Genomic DNA, 23,944 nt, shown 5'->3' on the forward strand with positions numbered 1-23,944 from the left:
GACCTCGGCCCCCTTAGAGTTGGCTCCTATGCAACGATCATAGACCGCATTTCTCTAATAAGGAGAGATCCCCCCACCCCCAGTGACCAATGCCGTATTCCGTCGCACGTATAGTCTGTGAAGGTTGTAGTAGCACCCATTCAAATGAAAACAGTATTTTAAATAATTCCATACACGGCCTGTGGAAGCACGCGACAGCTGGCTAGGAGAGAAGGCGTATGCAAGAGTCATAAATCAGGGTAACTACAGTAGAATGAAAAACCGATTACCGTAAGCGAAAGTTTATGCAAGGCTCTTTGGCCATTCGCCACAGCAACAATTGGCGATGATACAATCTTCCTAGTTTGCTGCGCTAATATGAAATGCCAGCAGTGGAAAACTGCGATCTCGGTTGGGGCCTAAGCAGTAAGACTCAAATTTATTGGAAAACTCTAGTTGTAAGCGGACATGCATATGATCAGGTGCACTGCTTTTATTTTAAAACGAGAGACATTCCTTTCTTCCAGAATGCCGCTGCTTTTTCCCCTCATCGCGTTGCTTCTGCAGGGATTTACTGTGGCCGCCTCCCAAGCTCTGGCCAGCTGCATCTGCGCTGTATCTTTAAGAGGCGGAGTCTCCGCCCCGCAATTCTGCCTTTGCGGAAGTCCCTGGAACTAGAACGCTGTGTATCGTTTTGGTTCTATCCGCTCCCACGCGAGGCAAAGCCGGCCGAAGAGCACGTGGAAGTTCTACGGATGGAGTCTTCTGTCCGCCGGCTGTGGGTCCAGCTCAGATTCACAGTTGCGATTTGATGATGCTGAGTATTTCCACCTCCTCTTTCTGCTCTTCACGACACCGACGAGGAGCAGCGGATAAATGAGCGGGTTCCCGCGGAAGAAGACCAAGCGCACAAAAAGGGAGGCTAACTCGTGATGAGTGAAATCCAGACGAACCCGTGGCAACGCGGGTCTTCGTTGGTCACGCCCCGGTAGTGGATCCAGTGACCTCTGCATCTCCAGATTCTCGTTAACCCTGCATGAAATTCGGGCTGATGGATTCCAGGATCGCTGATGGGTGAAAGGCCGTGGGATGATGATGCCACCACGCCCGCTCATGCCTGGGATTAAATGATGTAAAAGCAGATTTTCAGGTGCTGAAATGCTTAGGGAGTAGGCGGGAGTCTCCCTTTTGCGACGAAGCAACCGCCTCTGTTTCAAGATTGCCGATTGCCTGTTTGTAAACTCGTTCTGCAGCCTATTCTCAAATGCTTTCCAAAGTGGGGGCCGGGAACCTAAGCAGCGCCCCCTCCAGGCATCTCCCTCCTGCTCCTTGATGTTTCCAGGACTATGACTACATGGTATTGCTATTCCACTGTCCGGATTTTCCTTTCTAATGCCAGAATCCTCACTGTGAGAAGCTCTCTGTGTACAGGAAGGACATGGGGTAAGGGGCCTCCTGTCCGGTTCTTCACTGGCGATGCTCCAAGATGCTTTCCATGCAAAGCCTTGGTAAAGACCTCTCTGGTGTGCTGGGGGGCTGCGGGATTACCTTGGGGTGCAAGGTGCGAAGGGGCACCCAATGGAGGAGCCCAAATAAAAGGAGATGCCTGTCTCAACACAGGAGGCCTTTCTCCAGCTGGTTTCCTCCAGTGTTTAGGACTAGCCTTTTCCCTCGCGATCCGAGCCTGCGTCCTCCTGCTGAAGTTCGGGCCTTTGATTTGGCTTTACCCCTTGAGCTACATCTCCCCGGGTTTTGCATCGCTCTGGCTCCGCCTTCTGCTCAAGGCGACGGAGTCTTCGGGCCCCACCTACATCAAACTGGGGCAGTGGGCCAGCACAAGGAGGGACCTCTTCTCCGAAGAGTTCTGCGCCAGGTTCTCCAAGCTCCACATCAAGGTGGTCCCTCACCCTTGGGGCTACACCCAACGTTCTTTGGGGAAATATCTGGGGGAAGGCTGGGAAAAGGTCTTCACCTTTGACAGCCAGGAACCCGTTGGGTCTGGCTGCATCGCCCAGGTGTACAAAGCTTACATGGACATCTCCGCTCTTGGACAGCCGGTGCTGAAGGAACTCTCCAAGGGCACTGCGGTGGAGTCTGCTCTGGAAGCCTGGCAGGTGTCTGGTCTTAAGGGAGTCCTCAGGTGGCTTTGGAAGAGGAAGGATGGAAGCATTTCTGAAGGAGGTGGTGTCCGTCGGTTGCTTCCCAATAATGGCTTTGATGGACACGTTAAGCAGAATTCTGTTTCTGGATATCTGGACACAGCTTTATCCTGTCCCAAGAGGGACCGCCTTGTTCCAGTAGCCATTAAAGTAAGACCACAATTCTGTGCTTCCTTAGCTCGGAGTTAGTCCTATTGCACTTAGTATGACTGACTTCTGACTTAGATATCATAGGGCTGGAAGGGACCCGGAGGATCATCTTAGTTCAACCCCATGCAATGCAGGAATAGGCAGGTGTCCCTTATGGGGACTAAACCTGCAAAGTTGGTATTTTGGCACCATGCTCTACCCAACTAAGCTATCCATTTGACTTAACAGATACTCAAACCATTTCATATTCTTGGAAGGAAAAGGTCCAAAATGGTAGTGGTGATTAGGAAAAGGTTGACAAGATGGATTTACCTCAAGGACTGCCTCTCCCCTTATGAACTGACCCAGACACTGCAATCATAATCTGAGGCCCTTCTTCGTGTGAACCCCTCCATGAGAGGTCTGGAGGGTGACGACATTAAAACAGGCCTCTTCTGCAGTGGCTCCCTGTTTGTGGACTGCTCTCCCCAGGGAGGCTAGCCTACTGCCTTCATTATATATCCTTAGGCACCAGGCAAAAACATTCCTCTTCTCCTAAGCCTTTGGATAATTCAATTTATGGCCTTTTAAACTGTGGGTGGGTGGTGGTGGGTGTTATTGTTTTTGTTTGTTATTATGATCTGTATTTTTTGTTTTTATATTGTAAGCTACCCTGTGACCCTTGAAGGGCAGTATAGAAATATAATATGATATGATATGATATGATATGATATGATATATAATATGCTCCCTAAGTCCGACCATTGGTCAGTATTGTCAACATTGACTGGCAGTAACCCTCCAGGATTTAAGGCAGGAATCTGTCTCAGACCTACCTGGAGATGGCAGAGATCAGACATGGGACCTTCTGTGCTCTACTGAGCTTTGGCCTTTCTCAAGCATCAGCTGGATTCCCCACTGGTGGCAGCCAATGGCAGCTCATAATATGAGGTGCATGATCCACTAGCAAGTTCCCCCTTGCTCTTGTGAATCTTCTGTTCAGTTCAGTCTGGTCACCTTATCCCTGTAAAACAGGAGTGTGGAACTTGGGGTCCTCCAGATGTTGTTGCACTCCAACTCCCATCAGCCCCAGCCAGCACGGCTAGTAGTTGGGGATGATGGGAGCTGTAGTCTAGCAACATCTGGAGGGGCACAGGTTACCCATCCTGACTGGCTTGACGATTGCATGTAATCAGGAATTATCCAGCTACCTTTTGTCGTTTGCATAGGTGCTGCACCCCGGATTAGCTGACCAGGTCCAAATGGATCTGTTTCTGATGAAGACTGGCAGTCGACTCCTTGAGCTTCTCCCGGGGGTCAAGTGGCTCAGCCTGACGGAGATTGTGGAGGAGTTTGAGAAACTAATGATTCAGCAGGTGGGAAGAACTTTGGTTTGGGGTCTGCTTGATCAGTGGAGGCTGGTTCATGGGGCTCTGCACCTTAATTTCTGCCTACCCTCGGCCAGCTCCCACTTGCCTGACTTCTTACTAGCCCTGCCTTGTTAGCTTCCTCCTCCTCCATCCCTGTGTTGTCCTTGTACAACTCAGCAGGGAAGAGGATGGGCACAAAACTAGAAATAGTTGTCTCTGCCTGGGTCCTCACTCCCTGTCTTTGGCCCCAATGGACACCACTGCTCTTGATTCTCTGCAGTTTGTTTCTTTAGATTGACTTGCGCTATGAAGCAAGGAACCTGGAACGCTTCCGTCTTAACTTCCAGGCTGTGGATTATGTGAAGTTCCCAGTTCCTCTTCGCCCTTTCGTGACAAGAAACATCCTCGTGGAAACATATGAGGTGAGAATGTGGAATGTGCAGGACAGGGAGAGCTGGCTTACCTTTTGTCCGGACAGCTGCAGGAGAGCAGGAGGTTTCTTTGGCCTAGCAAGCAGACCCCTTTGTGAGCAGCTGGGCTGCCTAATAAAGTTGACACCCTCACAGCAGTTTGGGTGTGAAAAAGGGGGTGCACAGAGCAGTGTCACTTCTGCCGATCATCACTCTTGACAAAAGTGTTCCGGCCTCAGAAGGCTACAAAACCCTAATAACATTTTTTTAAAAAAACAAATTTTTATTAAGGTTTTTACATATTACAAAATGAAAAAGAAAAAAGAAAAAATACAAAATAAAAATAGTTAAAAACAATTCAATCTTTTCATCACTTATTTTTCATTTACTTGTTTCCCGGACCTCCTCATACCTCCCTTTTTTGTATTCCAGTTCAATTTATTAGTTCAGCAATTCCTTTTCCTCTTTATTTTATCTTGATCTTTAATCTTAAATTATTATAGCATTAAATTTTTACCTATTGAAAAACCATTTTTTCATATTCTTTTATACCATTACAGCTAGAAACCACTTAATTTCAATCCAACATCATTCTAACATTCATTAATTTTGCAATATTTCTGTAAATAGTCTTTAAAAAACCCTAATAACATTTCTATGTTGTGCAGGACTAGCACGAGGGGCTGAGACTTTGCAGCCTTAAAAACTCATGAATGACAGTAGGAGGAGAAAGCTTGATCATGTCAGGTGGTCAGCAACAGAGTATACTCTTCCCCTTTGGTCTCCTTCCCCCCTTAAAAAGTATCCCCATTGTCCTCCAAAAGGCTTATTAATGTGCCCCTGACAAGCTCAAAGGGCTTTCCTGATTTAGGTTCTTTCTGCTTCAGGAGAGCACGCCCATAGCCCAGTACCTGCAGACTGAGGCCACAAAGGAGCTGCGCTGGAAAATAGCTCAGATGGGTATGGACATGATTCTAAAGATGGTAAGAGGCCTCTGTTGGTTGGTTTGCAATTTAGGATTGACTTGCCTCTGCAGTCAGCCTGCAAGGCAAAGAATCTGTTGTATGAATTTTCAAGTTTTTGATCAGAAAGCCCCTCAGTTACACGAGCCCAAATGACAACACCCAGTCACAAGAGAGGGGCTTTTTGGCAACCCTGAAGGTGGTGGAAGTAAAAAAATAAGCAAAGCCTTTAGTAGGAAAAGCCTAAGGGGGGAGGGAACCCCAAAACAGTTCAAGAAATGCTGCTGGCATGTTGTGTGGTGAGTAGACCTAGAAAACTGGGTGGGAGAAATGGAATGGAGGATTGTAGAGGAGTGAATAGCTGAACTGCAAACAGAAGCATTCCACGCAGCAACATTTTAATGCAGCTCCTGCTTGCCCAGTTCAATACAGTGTCTCCCCTGTCTGGTAGTGGGTATCTCCCAGCCCTGTTACTTCCTGGCAGCCTTGATATGGTGATCCCAGAGATTAAACCCAGGAGTTAAATGTGCAGAGCAAAATATCCTACTACTCACCAAGAGCCTGCCCTCTTAACAAATTAGTTCATTGATTTGAGAAGCTCTCGGGTTGCCATTTTTTCAGCCAAGTTGTGATTTTTCATTCCTTCAGGTGTTTGTTGATAACTTTGTCCATGCTGACCTGCACCCTGGGAATATCCTGGTCCAGGGCGCAGAGGGCTTCCGTGATCATCCCGAGGACCGGACCACCATTGTGGACCTGTTGGACACACTCATTCTGGAAGTGCAGCCTTCTCGCCCCCCACTTCGCCTGGTGCTTCTGGATGCGGGAATCATAGCAGAGCTGCAGGGTCCAGATCTCAAGAACTTCCGGGCGGTCTTCACGGCTGTGGTATTAGGGCAGGTATTAGCTCTTTTCAACCATTTCTCATAGCAGCTGGTAATGGAGATCCTGTTCGGCTTTGGGCTGGACATGGCAGCTTCTAGGGCTGGATTCAGCTACTCTGTTCTGCTAGCAGAAGCCAGAGCAGGGACTCTTGCTGATGCAGTGGGGCTTCCTCCACCCCATAATTCACTCTAGAGGCTTTGGAGATCTCACAAAACAGCATGATTGGGGAGAAGGAAAATGCTTCCATTGGGCAAGCAGAAATGCTTGTGCTGATTGAACAATCTCCTTAGCGCTGTGTTGAATTCCACCCAGAGTATATTTCTTTCTTATTTGTTTATGCCATAAAATTGGTAAACCGCTTGATTGTAATAATCTAATAATAATAATAATAATTTATTATTTATACCCTGCCCATCTGGCTGGGCTTCCCCAGCCACTCTGGGTGGCTTCCAACAAAATATTAAAACACAGTAATGCATCAAACATTAAAAGCTTCCCTAAAAAGGGCTGCCTTCATATGTCTTCTAAAAGTCTGGTAGTTGTTCTCTTTGACATCTGGTGGGAGGGCGTTCCACAGGGCGGGTGCCACTACTGAGAAGGCCCTCTGCCTGGTTCCCTGTAACTTGGCTTCGTGCAGTGAGGGAACCGCCAGAAGGCCCTTGGCACTGGACCTCAGTGTCCAGGCCAAACAATGGGGGTGGAGACGCTCCTTGAGGTATACTGGGCCAAGGCCATTTAGGGCTTTAAAGGTCAGCACCAACACTTTGAATTGTGCTTGGAAATGTACTGGGAGCCAATGTAGGTTGTAAAACAAAACAAAACATTTCCAATTGTATCCTCACAGAATAGCTTCCTTTGCAATAATTTTCAAGCTCAGCCCTATTTTAACTAGACTAGAAGCTCTGTCTCTGTAAATTTTGCTCAGTGAGGAAGAGCACCTGAGTCTTGCTTAGTTGAATAGGCTTCCTGATTTATTCCGCAGGGGGAGAGAGTGGCAGAGTTAATCCTTCACCACTCCAGAGCTAACCGGTGCAAGGATGTGGAGAGATTCAAAGCTGACATGGCAGAGCTGGTGACAAAGGCCAGGGACAGCACTGTAGCTTTGGGAAAGGTCAGTAGCCCACATCAAAGCTTGGTCTTCTCTCTCGAGTTGCTGCGCGATAATTCAAAGTAGAAAATGCTTTATTCTACAGATTGCTCAAGTCTACCGTAAGTGATAATCCCACCTCTAGGTGTACAATTTCTGATATGCATGTGTCACACACTGATATATATAATTTTATTATGCATGCAACAAATTCCAAAAATTAAAACAATGAAAAACAATTACTGTTTCTTCTCTTGTTAAACCGACACTATATATAATTCTAAATATTCTAATATGAGTATACAGTGCAAATATATGAATAAATTAATAAATGCAATATATCTAGATTTTTATATCTTTGTATCACAGACAACAAGATGTAATAATGAGAGCCTGGATCAGGCCAATAGACCATTTATTGCAGTTACAGTGTCTGGATGAATGAAATGAATGACATTTTAAACCCCTTTTCATTCTAGTTCCAAGTAGCAAGCCTGCTGTCCAGTGTTTTCAAGTTACTGATGACGCATCAGGTGAGATCATCTCTGTGTTAGGTTTATTCTTCTTCACAGCTGCACCAGGCCATGTCACCTGAAGGATGTTTAACCAGAGTTTACTTGGAATGGGAAATTTAATGGAACAAAAAACTTGAAAGATTGCATATTCTAATTCTAGTCTAAAATTCAAAAGCGCCAAAAAGCCTTAAAAATGAGTCAGTGTTGTGCTCAGAAGCTGCTATGTTGTGCATTGAAATCCAGAAGTGTAAGTTAAATTGAATTTCCTTGCTCCTCTTCCCCATCCACACACACACTGGAAATTCTACACAGCCAGCTGGATTGAACAGAATGTATAAGGATACTAGGTTTAAATGTTAGAAGTGTTTATCAGTGAACATATGAGAATAATCAATGAAAGCAACAGGGAAAAAAATATTTGCATTGTTAGGGATCTCAATATGTGGGCACATAAACTGTAATCTCTTTCTTGCCTTGCAGAGCAAATAAGACTTGGTACTGATTTCCAAATAGCAATGATCCACTTTTACCTTCTTGCTGTCTTTTGTGCTTCCAGGTAAAGCTGGAGAGCAACTTTGCCTCTGTGGTCTTTGCCATTATGGTTTTGGAAGGCCTTGGACGCTCACTGGACCCTGAACTGGATATCCTCAAGGCAGCTAAACCTTTTCTAATCAAAGCTCCAAGTCCCCTCCTGGCACAGTGACGGACACTGGTTAGGGTGGTCTTTTGAGGCCCTTTCATTAAAGAACTGCTCATTTGCTACTAGTCAGGTGGCTTTCAACCTCTACGTTTAAAACCGGAAGACTTGGCTGAGAACTGCTGTTCAGTTTATCCACATTGAGACCAGAAGTGTTCAGGGGCTGAAACATCTCCATTTGCATTGTGATAATTGATATCTATTCCCATTACGGCAAGGGGTTGGGGGAACTGTAGCCCTCCAGGCATTGCTTGACTACAACTCCCATTATCTCTGACCATTGGTTGTGCTGGCCTGGGACTAATGGGACTTGGGGTACAGCAAGGTCTGGAAGGAGCCACAGGTGGTTTTAGGGAATGCGGTTCTCCTGTAGTTCAAAGGAAATTACAGCCCTGCGTGGGTTGGGCTCCCTATCAAGTCACCTCTAGATAGGTGAGCCTACCAGAGACTGTTCCCCTCTCCCCAATATTGCAAGCTTTAAGGACATCATGCCTGTTTACAGCCTCAGCACTTGCCTTGCTCCATTGCCAAGAACTGGAAAGGTAAAGGCAGCTTATGCATCAAACTGTATTTTCAGTATGAAAAGCAAACACTCTTCATTTAATATTGGTATGGTGCATGATAAGAATCTTGCCTATCTTCTGTTAAATTTGTCTAAAATGTGTTTGGAACATGACATGTTTGAAATTCCATCTTGCTCTTTGCTCTTATGCTGCTAAGCAGCTGCTTCTGTCCACATGGGGAATTAAAAAAATACTTGTTTTTACAAATGGATCGACTTGGTTCTAAATGTCACCTTTGATACTGGGGAAACCGGGTTTATGAATAAACAGTTTTGAATGGGAAGAGGCCCTTTGTGTGGTTCAGCATTGCTTAGATGAAGAGGATGGCAGCCCCTCACACTGCTTTTCCGTGACGTATTGCTTGTGGCACGGCACACACAATGGACTTGCCAATGAGCCAGAGAAAGACGCCTGAACATTGCTGCTGAACTTGAGCTTGTTGCACCATGTTGATATGATGGACTACCCACTTGACAGGTCTGTAGTAGAAACTGTTCTGCGTCTGCTCCACCTGGTCTGCAGGGCTGGCCTTAGAGGCTGGTGTCCTTGGGCAGCTGCTGAGGCCTCAGAGCCCTGGGAAAGCCTGATACTGACCTGAGTGCAACAAGGCAGCCATCCTTTCTTTCCTAGATGGTGGCAGCACTGGGCACCCCATGCAGTTAGCACTCCTGGTCCTGTGCTGTTGAGGAGGAGCTGCTGTTGCAACAGGTGGCAGCATGGTTAGTGGGTGCTACGGGGCATTTTGCCCAAGATGCTGCTCCTCAAAACCGGGAGCCAGCTCTGCTGGTCTCTGCTTACTTTTGACACTGAGAAACTCCAGACTTCAATTAGAATCACAGAGTCATAGAATTGTAGTGTTGGACCCCGAGGGTCATCTAGTTTAATCTAGGAGAGCCAGTCTGGTGTAGTGGTTAAGAGCGGTAGACTCGTAATCTGGGGAACCAGGTTCGCTTCCCTGCTCCTCCACATGCAGCTGCTCGGTGACCTTGGGCCAGTCACACTTCTCTGAAGTCTCTCAGCCCCACTCACCTCACAGAGTGTTTGTTGTGGGGGAGGAAGGGAAAGGAGAATGTTAGCCGCTTTGAGACTCCTTCGGGTAGTGATAAAGCGGGATATCAAAGCCAAATTCTTCTTCAGTGCAGGAATCTGAACGAAAGCATCCATGACAAATGCTTTAAAAAAAAAACTAGGAAGGAGAGTCCACAACCTCCCAAGGGAGTCCATTCCATTGTTGAGCAGCTCTTATTGTCAGAAAGTTTTTCCGTATGTTTAGTTGGAATCTCCTGTCTTGTAACTTGAATCCACTGGTTTGAGTCCTACCCTTCAGAGCAAGAGAAAACAAGCTTGTTCCATCCTCCATGTGACAGCCCTTTAGATATTTGAAGATGGCTATCATATCTCCTCTCAGACTCCTTCCCTCCCCAGGCTAAACACACCCAGCTCCCTCAACCATTCGTCATAAGGCTTGGTTTCCTCTGCACACATTCCAGCTTGCACAGCATTGGAAACAGAAATAGCATTGGAAATAGGCTTCCTGTGCTAAGCATAAGGTGGTTGGGGTGGCTTTCTCTAATTTTGCATTACGCCATGCCCACATTTAGTGACTGGTACCCACAGCTCTCCCCAAAATTGACATCTGCCCACTGGTCTGAAAAGGTTAGTGATCCCTGGTGTGGGACCAGCTGATCCTCTGTCCAGGAACAGCCAGAAGCACGACGCAGACCCACTATGAACCAGTTAAATCGCAAGTGGATACGACACCAAAAAACTGTGTCCTGCAAGCAGTTATGGGCCATTTCTACGGCACTCAACATCACACTGCCTTGCACCTACAAACATTAGTAACAGCAGCTTTGTTCCAGAAGTGGGCTTATTCAGACGACAATGTTTTTATGGCAACAGTGAGGCACGCAGCACCAGGAGAGACTGTTCTCTGAGATACTGTTGGAGGTCTTTGTGTTTCTGCTCCTCTTTCTCCACCTGCTGGGACATCCGGTCCTGATTTCGGAGCTTTTGCAGTTTGGCAGCCGCCTTCTCTTTCCTCTGTGTGTCCTGCTCCTGAGCTGCGGCTTCCAAGTTGTTTTGCATGGATTTCATTCTGTTCCTGAGCAGCTCCTGCAGAAAAGGACACAAAAAAGGGACTTTAAGCTCTTTCCCCCCTTACAGCGTATTTGCAGTCAAAATACGTACACTGTGCAAATAAAGCAGTTCTGAAGATACATTTGCTTGACCTAATTTATCTGAGTGCAGAGTCAGGTTTTCCTTGGCTCAGAAGGTGGATTTTCTGGATGCGCAGGTAAACCTGCCCTGCTCGTCATCTCGCTCCATGTGATTAGAATATTTTGAGAAACTGAAAAAAACAGCCCTCACCAGTCTTTTTTTCTCATGCTCATCAATTCTTTCCTGGTGTTCTGCCAGCCGCTTTTCCCTCTGCTTGCGCTGTGCCTTTAAGAACTCCAGCCTTTGTTCCTCTTTGTTCTTTAGGTCTTCCTGGAAGCGGGATTCCCCTCTCCCTGTCTCTGCTCTTGCAGCCTGCAGCTGCTTCTTTGTATGCCACTTGGTCCAGCTCCCAATGTTCTCCTGCTGCTTTTGAGAGCCTTCCAAGGTTCGCTGGAGTGACCTCTGCCTATTTTTAAGAAGTTCCAGAGAAAGTAAAGTGCCATTTAGTCTGTCATGCTCAGCCTGTTACATAAAACAGAGGATCTGCCTAAAGGAGTGGCGGACCTACATTTTGGGGGCCCTGAAGCTTGGACTGTTACAGGGTGGGGGGCTTTGTGACCAGCAATGAGGTCTGGGTAACCCACTGTCATCTTCTTCAATAGGGTTCCACAACAGATTACCACATTTTAAAAACAAATTTACTACTACATCTCGGATTTTGCTTAAAATTGCTGTACCACGGTACTTCAACACCTTTACATCAACTGTGCTACTGACTCTCAAATGTTGGGATTGTTGAAATATATGGGACGCAGGTGGCGCTGTGGGTAAAAGCCTCAGCGCCTAGGGCTTGCCAATCAAAAGGTCGGCGGTTCGAATCCCCGCGGTGGGGTGCGCTCCCGTTGCTCGGTCCCAGCGCCTGCCAACCTAGCAGTTCGAAAGCACCCATGGGTGCAAGTAGATAAATAGGGACCGCTTACTGGCGGGAAGGTAAATGGCGTTTCCGTGTGCTGCGCTGGCTCGCCAGATGCAGCTTTGTCACGCTGGCCACGTGACCCGGAAGTGTCTCCGGACAGCGCTGGCCCCCGGCCTCTTGAGTGAGATGGGCGCACAACCCCAGAGTCTGTCAAGACTGGCCCGTACGGGCAGGGGTACCTTTACCTTTACCTTAGGCCCCAAAATTTTAAGCAATGTGGACTGAAGTCGCTTCTGGGGCCCCTCTAGGATGGAAGAGGTTCCCTTAACCCTTTCCTTTCATTACCTCTTGTTGTCAAGCAGCAGTTCTCTTCTGAGGTTCTTCTCCTCCCGCCTCTGCTCCTCCTTAAGCCTCCTCTGCTCCATCTTCTGACGTTTGAACTCCATCCTGGCTGTGTTGATGCCCATCTCTCTTGGACCATCTCGAGTCACCGCTTTTGTCCCTATTCTCTGAAAGGGAATGAGGGATTCCATCATATTGGGATGGGTTTCTCTGGAGTGGACTAATCTCTTATTGGCTTTTGTTCCAAACTAACACTGAAATGCTGCTTCAGGTAAGTCAGGTCTGGTCATTTGCATAGAAAGGCCGAGACAGAGGGGTGTCCTCACCTGTATGGGAGGTGCACTGTGGCTTCTTCTTATGGGCAAAACCGATTTCACAGCAGAATAGTCTTCCTTCAGTGACTGGTCCACCCAGTTAAAGATTGCCTGGAGCTGGGAAGGATCTGCGGCGTACGTCTTCCGAGAAGGACTCCTTTGGCATGGCTGGGCAGAAAGTGGGGTTTTGTTGAACTGGGAACGGGCTACCGTATGGGGAAAAAGTCCATGTTAGAGTGAGGCAAGTCATTAAAAATAACGGCACAGATATAAGAAGACTTTGATCTGATGAGACACATTCAAGAAAATGCTTGAATCTACAGAAACCTGAAAGTGACTAGTCAATCATTGTGGGAAACAAGATGCCAGGCTAGACCAGCCTTTGACTGGTGCAGGAGGGCTCTTCTGGTTGTTAGCAGGAGGAAGCTGAATGCGCACTTGCTGGTTTGTGTATCAAGGAGCAGCCTGGGAGTTGGCAAACAGGAAAGAGGAAGGAGCATGTGATGTGCCAACAATAAATCTGATTATGTCAATCTGCCGGCTGATACACTTATATTTCAATACCTATTGGAAAGTCACTGTGAGACCCCAGATTGCCTTCATCACAGCTGCCTACCTCTTCGTCTTTGCTGTTTATGCTGAGTTAAGCATTTGTCTGTGTTGACGGCTACATCAACCCTGGTGCCAGGGCCTTCCTGTGAAGCTTCTGACACTTCCTCTCTCGAATGGTCCTGTAAAATCAATAAAGAATAAAAAGCTAAAGAGCACACAGGAGAGTGACAGTGATTGAAACACTAATTGACTTTGTGTGGTTGGGCTGGGAAAGCTTACTGTACTGTGCTGAGTTTCTACAGCATCATCACATAGGTACATAGCACATTATAAAGGCAACATTCACCTGGAAATTTGCCTGTGATCTATGATAGTGAATCCTTGGTCTTTTCAACAATGTTTATAACATTGTGTGACCAGACTCTGGGGGAAAACAAATCCTTACCCAAGATTAAGGGACCAAGGACTATAATACTTTTGCAGCCGTCATAGACATGACAACATACCTTGTTTGGTTTTGTAAACTTGCTTTCCATCTCTTCCCGTGATTTTAAATCTGCAACATCATCTGCTTCCTTCAGCTTCTTGCTCTCTTCCTTCTCATTACTTCCTGAAATAGGAAGCCTTCCCTTTAAAAGCTGCTCCTCTATCTTCCTGCTCAGTTCTTCCTTTGTCAGTTGGGTTCCGGGGATCAAGGCATCATCTCGTTGCACTGTGCAAATGGGAGACCTAAAGGACTCCCAAGCCTGGAAGCAGCAGTGGCAAAGCGGGTGATGGGCAGAGCTGCAGCCAGCACCAACACAGCAGTCCTTTGGAGTATCTTGCCAGTGCATCTCACCTAAATAGCTCCGCTGGCAAGGCCCTGAAGCTCTGTATCCAGGTGGCACAACATAGGGATAATCTGGATTCTGTTCCACTAACATCTGCCTGGCGGTTAATGGCATCTGAAGCTCAAGGACGATGCGTTCACTCAAAGAAGGAGGGATCTTCAGAGCAACATCTGCAGACATGTTCTTAGTCTGCCCATTCCAGAAATTCACCAGCACTTTGCTGTTTTTAAAGGCTGTAAACAGAAATACATATGAAACCATATTTTAGAAGCAAGCACAATGTATGCCACTCTGCTGGGACAGCAGTTGTATTCCCCAAACCAAACCAAGGCACGGCTTTTGATTGGCTGCAGGAGCTTATGGACAATATGTTTTTAGGTAATCTTTAAATATTTTCCATTCTTTGTATACTTTCTGGTTTGAGAGCCCCCTTACTTTCTCCGTCATCTTTGCCAGTTCAAGGTATTCAATCATAAGAGTCTGTCATTCTATTATCGTGGGTGCTGTTTCATTTTTCCAATTTCTTGCCACTAATATTCTAGCTGCTGTTGTTCCGTACATAAACAATGGTCTTATATCTTTTCTGATTTCCGCTGACATTATTCCTAGGAGGAAGGCTTTGGGTCTTTTTCTGAATGTAAATCTGAATAGCTTTTGGAATTCATTATATAATTTGTCCCAAAATTCCTGGATGACTGTGCAATTCCACCACATGTGTAAGTATGCCCCTGTCTCTTTTTCGCACCTCCAGCACATTGGTGATCTACCTTTAGCAAGTTTTGCTGGAGTGTGGTGCCATCTATAAAGCATTTTCTTTACATTCTCCCTAAGATTATAGCACGCCGTGAATTTTATATGCTTTCTCCATAATCTTTCCCATTGTTCCATGTGGCTATTATATCCAATATCTTGTGCCCATCTCACCATTACAACTTTAACTTGCTCTTCTTTCACTTCCCATTCTAATAAATAGTTGTATATTCCTGAGATATGTTTTCCTTTATTGTGAGTTAGCTCTTTTTCAGACTTGGATGTTTCTTTTGCCAGATGTTTCTTTTGTTGTGTTTTGTCATTAATAAAAGGTTTAAATTAAAAGGAAAGGAAAAGGAAAGGGCGCAAAACAAGCAGCACCTGAATGAGAAGGCCCAGCCTCTGCAACCTGAAGGATCACGCCTGGACCGTATCGTTCACCTTTCTTGTCCCACGGAGCCAGGACTGCATCTCCTGGAGCTAAGGGCTGCCACCTGGCATCCTCATAATGGATGACATCGTAAAGGGGTGTTTCTTGCATCTGACACAGGATCTTGCCTTTCCGGGACTGCCGAGATCTTTGGAACTCAATCAGAACGTGTTCTCTGGAGCCCTGCAAGATTAAGCCAGCAATGTTGCCACGTATTCATTCATTTATTAAATTTCTATACCACCTTTCATCCAAGGAGATATATATATATATATAAACACATAATATAGTAACACACACTTTAAAAGGCCATAGATTGTTTAATTAGCCAAAGGCCTGGTTGAAGAAGGAACATTTTCACCTGGTACCTAAAGGTGTATAAGGAAGGTGTCAGCCAAACCTGCCTGGGGGGAACATTCTATAAATGGGGAGCCACCACCAAAAAGACCTTTTCTTGTGTTGCCACCCTCTGGCCCTCTCGTGGAGGAGGCACAGAAATAAGGATCTCATATGATGGCATAGATAAAGAAATAGTTAAACTTCCCCTTCTCGTGGTCTTGAGGGCAACCAGACATGGTACTGGTGAGCACCATCACAAAAAACTCACTGCTTGTAATCTTACTTTATCTTTTGAGCCCCATTCCACTCCACTCCCCCACCCCCAACAGAAAATGCAAGGATACCACTTCACTAGTTAACATTATTATTTTATATATAGCAGGCAGCATTTAAGCATGACATCTAGATTCTAGAGAATAAGGTTAGAAGGGAGTGAGCAAAACTATCTACTAAAACCCAGTTTGAGAAGCACTACTTTAGTTAAATGAGCTCACCTTAACCTCTTGGACAATGTGACCCAGATAGTAAAACCCATCTGTCTCTCTTCTGGCGAGGACTTGAACCCCCCTCTGCAAATTGTAAACCTCTGGAGACCAGTCAACAAAATCCTCCTTTACTGGGCTCCAAGCATCCGAAGGAAATCTGCGGGTATAGAAAACTAACATGTGCCGGGACAAGATTGACGAAGGGTTCTGCAGAACCCAAAAGTTTACTCATTATTTTGTGACATTTTGGTTGCCCTAATAAAAAGGTTCGTACTGCCCAACGATGGATTTTGAACTTTTTCTTGGACCAGCACTGGCACCTTTACTTTTTACATATAACTTTGCTTTTAGATGATTAGGATCACTCAGACTTATGCAAATCAAGGCTGAAGAAACATGGAAGCCAATACGGATTCAGTTGCCATTCTAAGGACTTATTAACCTAAAAGATCCACAGTCCTTAAACTTACCGTGCTGTAGCATGATGGCCTATCAGCAGAGAGGAACAGGGCTGCTTGCACATACAATCAGAGTGGCAAATGCTTTCACTGCAGCCAGGAATATCCTAGAAAATTGCGGAAATACAGAATCACAAAGTAGTAAGGGATCTGAAAGATCTGTTACAATTACTTGCATTGTTAGGACATCATGCCATCCTTTCCAACAATTTGATTCTCTTGATTCGCACATGTATGTCCATCATTTGACCGTTAACATATCAAGTGATGACTTGCATGTCTAAAGGAGTCATCATAGATCTAAAGCCACAAAAAGATCTATGCAGTATTTCTGAGTGCACTTTTTTCCAATAGAGACTAGCTCACACATTTGGCTAACTGAAGACTGACACATCAAGTGATGAAAAATCAAGCGGTGCCCAGGCATGTATGAATGAGCCCTCAGAGTCAACGTTGCTTCATCCAATTTTCATTTACCTCATCAGAGCTGAGGCCGATTGCTTGAAAGGAACCACCAGACGCCTTGGCCACTTCCTCCATTATTTCTTGTGTCCTGTGTTCATTTCCCCCTCTGCTTCCTACCAAGTATACTATGTGCACTGGGTGCGCTTGTTCTGCCTTCTTAAGATGACTACTGATTTCCTTCACAGCATGCTCAGGTAGCCCACTGGTGAACAGGTACACTGCTTGGCAAAAGGGGTCTTCCAGCGCTGCTGCCACAGCCATCACAGGACTGGCCCCACTGCTGCTCTGAAGGGCTCTGATCCAGGCAGCTGCTTCAGTGACACTGCGGAGGGAACATTCTACCAAACTTTTCTGCCATTTTAACACCTGGAGGGGAAATGAAAGGTTGAAAACAAAGGCTGAAGTACAATTAAGAAGGTTGCACACTTCCGGGAGTCCACCCACCCACATTTCCAGGAGTCCATATGTGGTGTACTTATTATTGTTGTTCTGATTCAGAGTGTCAATTGCTCACAAAGCTGCTTGTGGAAAGTACCCCTAGAACAGGTATGCAGAACCTGAGGCCCTCCATAGGTTGTTGGACTCCAATGGGAATGCTGGCCAGGGTTGATGGCAATTTGGCGTTCAATATCCTTGGGAAGAGTCACAGATACCTATATTGGCATGGTTTTTCTATACCACTTGATTGATAATTTTTCCATTACCTGCTGGTTGGCACAGCTGACAATGCCAAACATGGAATCTGTTGGTTTGTGAGCCAGCGAAAAAAGAGTCTTTATGAGGAGTTCTTTCAAGATACATAGGCCAGTGGTCTCAGTTTCTGAGGTGCAAAGCACAAAGGCCACATTCTGCTCGTGGATGTCAGCCAACAAGGGTAATGTACTAGAACAGCGATGGGACATTCTGGACATTTCTGAATAACAAACAACAACAGCACCAGCATCATTATTACTATGGTTACTACTTTACACACTTCAATATGTGATAAGCCAGCCTAGTTGTGTTTGGGGCACCTTCTGCTCAGCAGACCCTTAATTCTTCTAACTGGGGTATATAACGGTAATAATTATGGTAATAATAACTTCTGGCAGCACTAGTGAGGGAGAGGCAGAGCTCTAGATCAGTGTGTGCATGCAGCTAAGTTTTACTCCGAGTAGAGCCATTGAAATTAATGGGGTGAAGTCAGCAATGGCTAGTCATTTTAGTGAGTTGATTACACTGAGCAGAACTAGCACTGGGTTCGGATTCGGGGGCTCCTTGGGAATGAGAACACAATGCCAAAGTTGGTTATTGTTGCTTATGATATTAGACATCGTGTGCCAAAGTTTACTGGCTCAGGGACATATAAACTTTTGATCTTTTTCAGTGTTTTGAACTTTCATGCAATAAATAACCAGGAACTACTAAAGCAGCCTTAGCGAATTACTGAGGCTGCAATTCTAAGCATTTCAGGGAGTGTCCCATGTGGAAGCTGCAAGACCTCAGTGGGACTGACTGTTATTTCTCCTCCCGCATAGGATACATTATTTCTCCCCCCGCCCCGCACTTCGTCTTGTTCTCCCGCATCTCACCTGACCCCCCCTCCTTCTCCTGTAGGATACTGAAGTCTCAGCCTGTTGCCAGGCAACCAGATACCACAGACGGAACCATCTTCAACACCTGAATAGGGGGGATGAGAAGGAAACTCTTATTTTCATTTACGAAGCCCTCAAATAATATGAAAGGCCTTACATTTCCTGACAGGGGCATGTCTGTTGCGTCTCGGATGTGAGAAACAAGCCCACTGCTCTGTGGGAGAAAACAGCCACGAACCACGTACACACCCCTCCCCTAGCCAAAAGCTTTGGTACTTTCCAGGCTGGTCCATTCTACGGAAGGGGGGGAAAGCATCGCTTGAAAGGTGTAGGGCGCTCTGGAAGGACAACTCGCGCTTCTCTTCAGCTTTTCAAAATATATATCCGCGGGAAAAGAAGCGGGAAATGTATGTTGACCCTCTCTAGCGGGAATATTTTAACGGTGATTCCTTTTGCTTCTCCCCCTCTCCGTGACTAGAATTGGAACGCGCCAAAGAGAGCCGGAGCTACGGCAGCCAATCAGAGCGCGGTTTATTGGGAGCCGAGGCCTACCCGGTAGCGGAGAGTGACATTGTGGCGGGTTGAAGGGCTCCGCCGGCGGCAGCCAGGATGGCGGGGTCTCTGTGGCGGATGGGCGGCAGGTTGCGCTTGGCCGCCCGGGTCCTACGTGCCCAAAGCGGTTCTGGCGCGACTACGGGAGTCCGGCGGTAAGCGGGGGGGGGGGGGGGGGGAGGGCGGGGGCGGCGCACCGCGCGTGCCAGGGGGCGGGACAAATTATGCAAAGCAGTGGAACGGAGGGATGGAATGTTCGGGGACTCTTCCTCTGGAGCTACAAGACGCAACAACCCCGCATGGTAGGCTCGTCGCAACATAGGGTCGCCCCAGTAATACGTGCAGCCTGCAGCCCGGTTCTAAACAAACATTACATGTTGTTTAGTCATGTCCGACTTTTCGTGACCCCATGGACCAGAGCACGCCAGGCACTCCTGTCTTCCACTGCCTCCCGCTGTTTGGTCAAACTCATGTTTGTAGCTTCGAGAACGCTATCCAACCATCTCATCCTCTGTCATCCCCTTCTCCTTGTGCCCTCCATCTTTCCCAACATCAGGGTCTTTTCCAGGGAGTCTTCTCTTCTCATGAGGTGGCCCTAGTATTGGAGCCTCAGCTTCAGGATCTGTCCTTCCAGTGAGCACTCAGGACTAATTTCCTTAAGAATGGATAGATTTGATCTTCTTGCAGTCCATGGGACTCTCTAGAGTCTTCTCCAGCACCATAATTCAAAAGCATCAATTCTTTGGCCTTCAGCCTTCTTTATGGTCCAGCTCTCACTTCCATACATCACTAAAACATTGAGTAGAGGTATTCCTGGGGGCCGCGCGCCAGAGGTGGCCTGGGCCCGATCTGTAGGTGCGACTCATACAATAGATAATAGATAATAATAATAATAATAATTTATTATTTGTACCCCGCCCATCTGGCTGGGTTTCCCCAGCCACTCTGGGCGGCTTCCAACAAAGATGAAAGATACACTAAAATTTCACATATTAAAAACTTCCCTGAACAGGGCTGCCTTCAGATGTCTTCTGAATGTCAGGTAGATGTTTATCGCTTTGACATCTGGGAGGGCGTTCCACATGGCGGGCGCCACTACCGAGAAGGCCCTCTGCCTTGTTCCCTGTAACTTGGCCTCTCGCAGTGAGGGAACCGCCAGAAGGCCCTCGGAGCTGGACCTCAGTGTCCGGGCAGAACGATGGGGGAGGAGACGCTCCTTCAGATATACTGGACCGAGGCCGTTTAGGGCTTTAAAGGTCAGCACCAACACTTTGAATTGTGCTCGGAAACGTACTGGGAGCCAATGTAGGTCTTTCAAGACCGGTGTTATATGGTCTCGGCGGCCGCTCCCAGTCACCAGTCTAGCTGCCGCATTCTGGATTAGTTGTAGTTTCCGGGTCACCTTCAAAGGTAGCCCCACGTAGAGTGCATTGCAGTAGTCCAAGCGGGAGATAACCAGAGCATGTACCACTCTGGCGAGACAGTCTGCAGGCAGATAGGGTCTCAGCCTACGTACCAGATGGAGCTGGTAAACAGCTGCCCTGGATACAGATTTGACCTGTGCCTCCGTGGACAGCTGTGAGTCCAAAATGACTCCCAGGCTGCGCACCTGGTCCTTCAGGGGCACAGTTACCCCATTCAGGACCAGGGAATCCTCCACACCTGCCCGCCTCCTGTCCCCCCAAAACAGTACTTCTGTCTTGTCAGGATTCAACCTCAATCTGTTAGCCGCCATCCATCCTCCAACCGCTTCCAGACACTCACACAGGACCTTCACCGCCTTCACTGGTTCTGATTTAAAAGAGAGGTAGAGCTGGGTATCATCCGCATACTGATGAACACCCAGCCCAAACCTCCTGATGATCTCTCCCAGTGGCTGCATGTAAATGTTGAAAAGCATGGGGGAGAGGACAGAACCCTGAGGCACCCCACAAGTGAGAGCCCAGGGGTCTGAACACTCATCCCCCACCACCACTTTCTGAACACGGCCCAGGAGGAAGGAGCGGAACCACTGTATGACAGTGCCCCCAGCTCCCAGCCCCTCAAGACGGTCCAGAAGGATGTTATGGTCGATGGTATCAAACACCGCTGAGAGATCCAGCAGAACTAGGAAACAGCTCTCACCTTTGTCCCTAGCCCGCCGGAGATCATCAACCAGTGCGACCAAGGCAGTTTCAGTCCCATGATGAGGCCTGAATCCCGACTGGAAGGGATCCAAATGGTCCGCTTCTTCCAGGCATGCCTGGAGCAACCACTCGCTCAATCACCTTGCCCAAGAATGGTAGATTTGAGACTGAGCGATAATTGGCCATCGTGGCCGCATCTAAAGATGGTTTTTTAAGAAGCGGTTTAATAACCGCCTCTTTCAGCGGGTCTGGGAAGGCTCCCTCACGGAGGGAAGCATTCACCATCCCACGAAGCCCATCGCCCAGTCCTTCCTGGCTAGCTTTTACAAGCCAGGATGGGCAAGGATCCAGGAGACAGGTGGTTGGCTTCACTCGTCCAAGCAGCCTGTCCACATCCTATGCTACCCTTGTGCAAAAGTCGGAGGTTTCTGCAGAGGCGCGCGAACAACCGCATCTCGCCATCCTCCTTCCAGGCAAACATGGGGCATTATGGCAGCTCAAGTGCGCATTCCAACGAGGCAAAAGCACACAAGGAGCTTGTGCCCTGGAGAGAGTTCTGGGGGACAAATAGAGTGGCTTGTAAGGCCATATTTGGCATCCCAATACCATACAGTGGTACCTCGGGTTGCAGACGCTTCAGGTTACAGACTCCACTAACCCAGAAATAGTACCTCGGGTTAAGAACTTTGCTTCAGGATGAGAACAGAAATCGTTCTCCAGCGCCGCCACGGCAGTGGGAGGCCCCATTAGCTAAAGCGGCGCCTCAGGTTAAGAACAGACAGGTTAAGAACGGACCTCCAGAACGAATTAAGTTCTTAACCAGAGGTACCAGTGTATTCTGCACAATTTCTGCTCTTCTTTGGCCCTGATTGTTTATGACACTTGCTTGCTTCTATGTACATGTGTTTGTCCTGCAGCGCAAGTGGAGAGGCGCACGTCTTCAAGTACCGCCACTATGTAGAGCCTCCGCCGGCCCATCAGATAAAGGGGGAAGTGCTCAGTGCGCTCATGTGGTTCTGGATCCTGTGGAACTTCTGGCATGATCCTGATGTTGTGCTGGTGAGAGCTTGAATGGGCTGGGAAAGACTATAGAGCAGTAGCATCAGGGTTATCTTCTCTAGTGAGGTGAAGAAGTATTGAATGTGATTGAAAAATAATGTCCCGTTACCTAGCTGTGTGCACGAGATAGATTTGAGATTACTGTACAGAAAAAGCCTGCTGCTGAGAAGATCACAAAGAAGGTTCCAGTCAGGCCTCTCTAGGGAAGATATTTCATAGATTGGGTGTCAGCTCCAAGAAGACTCATTTCCTAATAGCCACCCTCTTTGCTTCCCTTGGGGACACACAGAGCAGGGCCTCTGAAGAGCATCTTGGTATATATGGGAGGTGATATTTTAGGTGACCTGGCTTCAAACCATTATGGTCTCTAAAGGTTAAGACTGGCATTTTAAATTGGGTTTGGAAACTGACCGGAAGCCACTACATTTGACATAGCACAGGTGTAATATGATTGAAAGACCAAGTCCTAGGTAAGGATATTGTGGCCCTATTTTGGAACATCAGGTTTCATTCATAACCATTTTTAAAGGCTGCTGCTGAAGAGAGGTTACATAAAAGTCTTTTAAGTATACCTAAAGTACTCCTGGCTTAAAGATTTACTCATTAGCTGAGACTCTGTTGTAGTTATATCTGTCTCTTTACATAGAAACCAGAGTGTTTGGCAGACTTTGTCCCAAAACACATTTCTTTATCCTTGGTGGTGTAAAGTGTTCAATCTTTTCTATTTTTCCCATCCCAAACAGGGTCACTTTCCTTATCCAGATGCTTCTCAGTGGACAGATGAAGAGCTGGGAATCCCTCCTGATGATGATGAATAACTTGAATAGTTTGTTCTAAGTAAGTTTAGGTATGATGGCACTTCTACATGACGTTCTACATGACTATCACTTCCTAGGCTAAACTAATGAAGTGGCTCTGGAATACTGCCACTTACCCCCTTCATACCCATCCCCAGTTACAGTATAAGCATGTTTGAGGTACATGTCATTGCACTTTCCCACTTTTATCTCCGTTTTCCCCATTATCCATTTTAGGTTCCTGGCCCCCCAGGAACTCACAAACGATTTGCTTTTCTCCGGATCCAAGATGTTATGTAAACTGATGGTGCTGTCTTAGATTAACAAATTAGTTTTCACTTATGGTAGAAATTGACTGGCAATTAATGAAGCTATGTGAAGGTCATAGAGCAGACATTGGGTCCTGTCCAATACAGCTGTTCTGCACAACAGAATTTCCCGCTCATCTCTCCAGCCCCCTGCACACCCTCAAAGTCCATCTCAGGAGCAGATTTTGAGGTGTGCAGGGAAGTCCTACTGTGTGAACAGTATGTGCAGCACTGAATACCACTCCCCCCCACCATGCAGTTGAAATATTAATCTTTCCCATTTTCTATATTGAAAAATCAGCAAGAAACTTCAGTGTGGCAAGATGCGATTGCCTTGTTCATGGCCTATTTTTCTTGTTTCTAGTTATTAAGATTTGTGCACTTTGAAGCAAATCAGCCCAACTAACCATCTGTCCTTACCGCTTGCAGGCTCCTGGGAGATCTACAAATGGCTTCATTTTACAGAGACTTTAATTCAGGTTGTAAATAAAATTAGCTAACCAGATCACAGCTGTTTGAGGAAGTGCTGATGTTTTCAAAGCGGGGTGGTGTGTGTGTGTGTTTACAACGTATTGTATCTTTAAACTCATGTGCATTTGGTACTAGAACTTCAATTGTGTAAAAGCCCGGACCTCCATATATACCTTCTAGATAATAACAGTCAGAACTAAGGGTCTGCTGCGGCTTAGTGTGGCTGCATGTTCTCTTCCAGAAACACTTATTTAGGGGTT

General features: G+C 46.8%; 3 protein-coding genes across 3 annotated transcripts; 2 read left to right on the forward strand and 1 right to left on the reverse strand.

Annotated features, from left to right (window-relative positions):
* Positions 1–618: 618 nt before the first annotated feature.
* Positions 619–8,967, forward strand: ADCK2 (aarF domain containing kinase 2). Its single transcript, XM_028746675.2, has 8 exons — positions 619–2,288; positions 3,497–3,643; positions 3,931–4,059; positions 4,935–5,030; positions 5,658–5,909; positions 6,877–7,005; positions 7,461–7,514; positions 8,053–8,967. Exons 1-8 carry the CDS (start codon positions 1,326–1,328, stop codon positions 8,197–8,199), a joined length of 1,917 nt encoding a protein of 638 aa, XP_028602508.2. The 5' UTR covers positions 619–1,325; the 3' UTR covers positions 8,200–8,967.
* A 470-nt stretch (positions 8,968–9,437) lies between these two features.
* Positions 9,438–18,772, reverse strand: LOC114604963 (uncharacterized). The gene is made up of 12 exons (XM_028745612.2): positions 18,369–18,772; positions 17,502–17,710; positions 16,810–17,163; positions 16,345–16,439; positions 15,884–16,031; positions 15,002–15,233; positions 13,547–14,103; positions 13,105–13,219; positions 12,501–12,694; positions 12,178–12,341; positions 11,127–11,382; positions 9,438–10,871 (listed from the first exon to the last, which is right to left on the reverse strand). Exons 2-12 carry the CDS (start codon positions 17,706–17,708, stop codon positions 10,647–10,649), a joined length of 2,547 nt encoding a protein of 848 aa, XP_028601445.2. The 5' UTR covers positions 17,709–17,710; positions 18,369–18,772; the 3' UTR covers positions 9,438–10,646.
* A 135-nt stretch (positions 18,773–18,907) lies between these two features.
* Positions 18,908–23,718, forward strand: NDUFB2 (NADH:ubiquinone oxidoreductase subunit B2). Its single transcript, XM_028745614.2, has 4 exons — positions 18,908–19,078; positions 21,967–22,108; positions 22,852–22,955; positions 23,643–23,718. The coding sequence occupies exons 1-3, from the start codon at positions 18,981–18,983 to the stop codon at positions 22,924–22,926; spliced, it is 315 nt and encodes a 104-aa protein (XP_028601447.2). The 5' UTR covers positions 18,908–18,980; the 3' UTR covers positions 22,927–22,955; positions 23,643–23,718.
* The last annotated feature ends 226 nt before the right edge of the window (positions 23,719–23,944 follow it).

The sequence above is a fragment of the Podarcis muralis genome, chromosome 10 (genome assembly GCF_964188315.1).
Source record: "Podarcis muralis chromosome 10, rPodMur119.hap1.1, whole genome shotgun sequence".
In the NCBI taxonomy this organism is placed as follows: Eukaryota; Metazoa; Chordata; class Lepidosauria; order Squamata; family Lacertidae; genus Podarcis; species Podarcis muralis.